Genomic DNA, 4,751 nt, shown 5'->3' with positions numbered 1-4,751 from the left:
ATATATTTTATTGATTTTTTTACAGAGAAGAAGGGAGAGGGATAGAGTCAGAAACATCGATCAGAGAGATTGATCAGCTGCCTCCTGCACGCCCCCCAGTGGGGATGTGCCCGCAACCAAGATACATGCCCTTGACCGAACCGAACCCGGGACCCCCCAGTCTGCAGGCCGACGCTCTATCCACCGAGCCAAACTGGTTCGGCCCAAGTCCCTTTTTAAAAAAATATATTTTTATTGATTTCAGAGAGGTAGGGAGAGGGAGAGATAGAAACATCAATGATGAGAGAGAATCATCAATTGGCTGCCTCCTGCACGCCCCCCACTGGGGATGTAGCCCAAAACCTGGGCATGTGCCCTTGAGAATCGAACCGGCTGCCTCCTGCACGCCCCCCACTGGGGATGTAGCCCAAAACCTGGGCATGTGCCCTTGACTGGAATCGAACCCGGGACCCCTCAGTCCACAGGCCAATGCTCTATCCACTGAGCCAAACCAGCTAGGGCTGCCAAGTCCCTTTTATCATATAAGCTCTCATATGCACAGATTTTTTGGGATTAGGGCAGAGACATCCATGGGGGACCCCCGTCTAGCCTACCACAGGCACCCAGGACACCCACCCTCCTTTGCCCCTGTGGGACTGTCCCCTTTCTGATCTGCTCTCCCTCCAGTGAGAATGGACCCAGGGTTTAGCCCCGAAACATTCCCCCATAACTTCCCTCCTTCCTGCTATAAAAGAAAAAGCCCTGAGGGTCCTGGACCCTGAATGCTCCCTGGGAGTCCCTTCCAGGCGCCCCGGGCTCCTCTGTGTGTTCAGGGCCATTCACAGCATCGCTGGCGGTGTCCTCTGGCATCCCCAGGGTCCTGCTCTAAGGATGTCTGTGCCCCCCAGATCCCCTGGGGTCCTGTTATCACATCCCAAGGGGCCAATCAAAAGCAATAGAAAGCTCACGGCAGGACCGGTTCCTAGTCTGCTGGGCCCCATGCCAAACGAGAACGTGGGGCCCCTTGTTCCGACCTCAAGACCGTTCAAGCAGAGTATTCAACCAACTGAACAGCTGCTCAGCTGCCGTGGCCCTGGGGTCTGTGTAACATACACGGCCCAGGCAGCTCTGAGCTGTGCGCCCTGCATGGCCACCTTGCCATCCACCCCTCCCCACTGCAGCTACACTATAGTGCCCCCTACCGAGCCCAAGAGGCAATCACACCCGAGTTCAAAATCAAATCCTGCCTCTTTCAGGCTGGCTTCTGTGAGAATTGATTTTTCTTCTTTTTAAAAAATATGTTTATTTATTTCAGAGAGGAAGGGAGAGTAAGAGAGAGAAACAGTGATGAGAGGGAATCATTGATTGGCTGCCTCCTGCACGTTGGACTGAGCCTGCAACCCAGGCATGTGCCCTTGACCGGAATCGAACCTGGGACTCTTCAGTCCACAGGCTGATGCTCTATCCATTGAGCCAAACCGGCCAGGGCAGGCCTTGATTTCTTGCCTGTAAAACGGGGATAATTGTGCCTAGCTCGGGAGAGAGGCTTCAGCAAGGCAAAGGTTTGGCACAGGGCACACTGCTCCCCTCAATGCCCTCCCACACCCCAGCACAGTACAGTGGGGCCTTGACTTACGAGTGTCCTGACTAACGAGTTTTTTGAGATACCAGCTGTCTCTCGGCCGATTTTTTGCATTGAGTTGATAGAGTAATTTGAGTTAACGAGCTCCTTAACGAGCTCGGTCTCAGAACAAATCAAACTCGTAAGTCAAGGCCCCACTGTATGTATTTGTAGAATGAACGAAGGCAATAATGAGTGGCCTGGCTGGTTTGATATGCCCCTAAAATCCTTCTAGAATGGCGTCGGTGTCCTGCTAGAACGTTCCAGCAGAAACTATCCCCCTTCCCCTGAAGCAATCTGTAGGTCTGTTATAACAAGTGGCAAAGCTGGACCCCCTATAATGTTAGTCCCCAGTTTCCCCACGGCGGGCTCAGGGCAGCACTGAAATACAGACACACACACACACACACACACACACACACACACACACACACACACACTAAAATACACACACAGAAGCCACTCCATTCGATTGCCTCACAGCCCTGGGGACCAGTTCAACGAATGCAGGTGCCTGCTACACAAATAAAGCCGATGGTAACCGGGTACTGCAACCAGCAGGTCCTGTTACAGGACCCGAGGTCCCAACACAATCCACATCGCTGTCCTGCTCCCATAAGACACCACGGGCTGCAACAGCGTGGCCAGGGTGGCCGGGCAGGTTCTCCTGTGGCCGAGACAATAGCTGCGGGGCCGCCTACATCAGGACACACCCGATCTGCCCTGTTTTCAGGTCATGGGCCTGACACCTGTTGTCCTTGTAAACCCAGGGCCCTGCTATGAAACTGCCTGGAGCTAATTTCCCTGTTACTGGGGCCTCCTATTAGAGGTATGCAACAGAACATTCCAGAAGCATGCGAAAATAAACTCAAGATCCCGTGACAGGCCCAGGATTCCACACCACATCATACCTCTGGGGCCACCTGCCAAAGACTCTTGTCCTGGGACCTGCCCCAAGGAACAAAGGGCCCAGGGCCGGCTATACCGAGTACCCCTGGCCCCCCTTCTCTAACAGACTCCGGGCTTGGGCACTTACTTCCCTAATATCACTTACAGAACTGGTTCCACCCTATTAACACACGTGACCACAGTTCATCCTCCCAATGGGGGCAGGGTGGATGAACCCATTTTACAGATTAGGCAACTGAGTCTCTGTGGTTGGGTGGGGGGTCGCCTGCGCAAGGTCACGCAGCTGATGAGCAGCAGGGCTAGAATTCAGAGCAGGGCCTGTGGTCTTAATGTTTGTTTGGAGGTTTCTGCCCCAGTTCACTGCTTCCTGTTATTGTCTGTGTCTTGTTCAAACCCACCCTATGAGAAGGTGGGGATTTAAGTTCAAAAGTCATTCATTCACGCACCTAAACGTGTATGGAGAAGTCACAACTTACTCCACGCCCTGGGGATGCAGGCATTCCTGCCCTCTCGGAGCTTGGATTCCGGTGCTCAACAGATAAACAGGCAACGTAGTATAGAACTTGTACAATAAACCCACGAATAGATCAGAAATAGGACTTACCTGTCCACGTAGACAAAGCAGGGAAGGGTGATTGGAGGGTCGGAGGTTTGGCCAAGTGGAAAGAGGTTAGTGAGCTTTAGAGACTACGGAGTCGGGGCGGAGTGGGGGCAGGAGGCAGGGGGAACCTGGGGTAGTGCTCCAGGTGCAGGACACAGCCGGGGCACAGGCTCAGAGGAGGGGCCGGGCTGGTGGGCACAGGCAGGCAGAGGGAGGGAGGGGAGGGCGGTGGGCAGAGGGCAGAAGCACCCAAGTTGTGATCCAAGGTAGGAATTGCATCTCCAGCTGCCCCAGGGCGGTCCCACTCCTCATGCAAGAGAACTGTCGCGCCCAGAGTTCTCTTCTGCGTCTTTGTGACCCACAGGCCCACCAGAAGCGTCCCCCAGTGCACACCAGGCGCCCGCCCCACCCGTGACTAGGCAGCCTGACATGGTGGGGTGCCAGGAGACGCCCCAACGACCGCTGGGAGGAAACAGGGGAGCCGGGCTGTTGTTGTTGTAAACATGGAGGCCCCACCCTGAACGGAAGCACCTGCAGGGGGAGGGGGCTCCCCAGCAGCCTCAGCCCCTCAGGGTGCCCAGCCCTCCAGCAGGGGTGGGGCGGGCTTGCAGGCTGAAATGCGGGCGGTGCCCCCTTGTGACCTGTCCCTGCCCCTTCCTGCCCTCTTTGATGTGGCCCCACTTCCTCTGGCAGGAATCCCCGCCCTCGCCGGGTAAAAGCCAGAGCCGGGCTGATCCCGGGGCGGCTTCCCTGGACGAGCGGGCTCCTCTCCTCAAGGCCCCGTCTCCCAACCCTGTACCATGGTGTGCCAGTCCCTGGTACAGGCATGGGGGGCAGGGACCTGGGGACCCCAGCAGCGCCGGCCCCGAGGGGCGAAGCCAGTCTCCAGCCGTGCCTTCTACTCCAGGCCTCCACGTCTGCTTGGGTGAGGGTCTGGGTCTCCCTCTCCTCGTCCTTTCTCCTCTGAACTCTGTCCCATTTCTGAAATCTGAGTCTGTCCCCACCCGTGGTCTGGCCTGTTGTGTCCAGCTGAACCCTCTGTGGTCTCTCCTTGTTTGTGTGACACTCAAGGTCCCTTTTCCCGTTTTTTTTTTTTTTGCTTCTAACAGATCTCCTTCTGCTGTTACCAACAGCCAACCCCTCCCACCTCCCGTTCTCTGGCCATCAGCAATCTTTCCCTGAGTTTGCATGACTGCCAGTTTCTCCCCACCTCCCGGTTCTCCTCTCCCAGCCCCACCTCCAGGGGCTCTCTAACCAGCCTGAGCAGCCAGTGGCCCTGCACCTTCTTGCTATGCAACTTGCCCTCAAGACCAATGTCCTTCCTTGGACTTTCAGGCTAAGAAGTTCCCAGAATCTGAGACCTGGGGCTCAGGCACTGGGATGCCAAGCAAAGAACCTGCTCCTCAGAGGAGCTTGCTCATCTGCAAAGGGGCATGGTGCCCACTTGGGGAAGGGGACTCCCAGCGGGGGAGCCCCTGTCTCGCTCCCCCACTCAGGAGTCAGAAGAGAAAGGCCAGGTTGAGGTCAAGGCCCAGATTGCGGCTGCTGCTTCATCCCTCTCCCCAAGGAGGCCAGAAAGGGCCCAAGAACCCAGGAGCCCCCGCCCTCCCTCACTTCCTCCCCAGGGACACAGGGCGGGTG

General features: G+C 56.4%; 1 protein-coding gene across 1 annotated transcript in view; it reads right to left on the bottom strand.

Moving 5' to 3' along the window:
* The window catches only part of FCGRT (Fc fragment of IgG, receptor, transporter, alpha), a 22,744-nt gene that overhangs the window by 17,821 nt on the left and 172 nt on the right, over positions 1-4,751 (bottom strand). Inside the window, exons 2-3 of the mRNA XM_014550434.1 lie at positions 4,575-4,601; positions 3,136-3,140 (exon numbers count right to left, since the gene is read on the bottom strand). Coding sequence (XP_014405920.1) covers positions 3,136-3,140; positions 4,575-4,601 — 32 coding nt within the window. The remainder of the gene's footprint in view (positions 1-3,135; positions 3,141-4,574; positions 4,602-4,751) is intronic.

Source organism: Myotis brandtii, unplaced genomic scaffold, assembly GCF_000412655.1.
Source record: "Myotis brandtii unplaced genomic scaffold, ASM41265v1 scaffold601, whole genome shotgun sequence".
In the NCBI taxonomy this organism is placed as follows: Eukaryota; Metazoa; Chordata; class Mammalia; order Chiroptera; family Vespertilionidae; genus Myotis; species Myotis brandtii.
The sequence above is the reverse complement of the archived record's forward strand: the minus strand, read 5'-3'. Positions and strand labels throughout refer to the sequence as shown.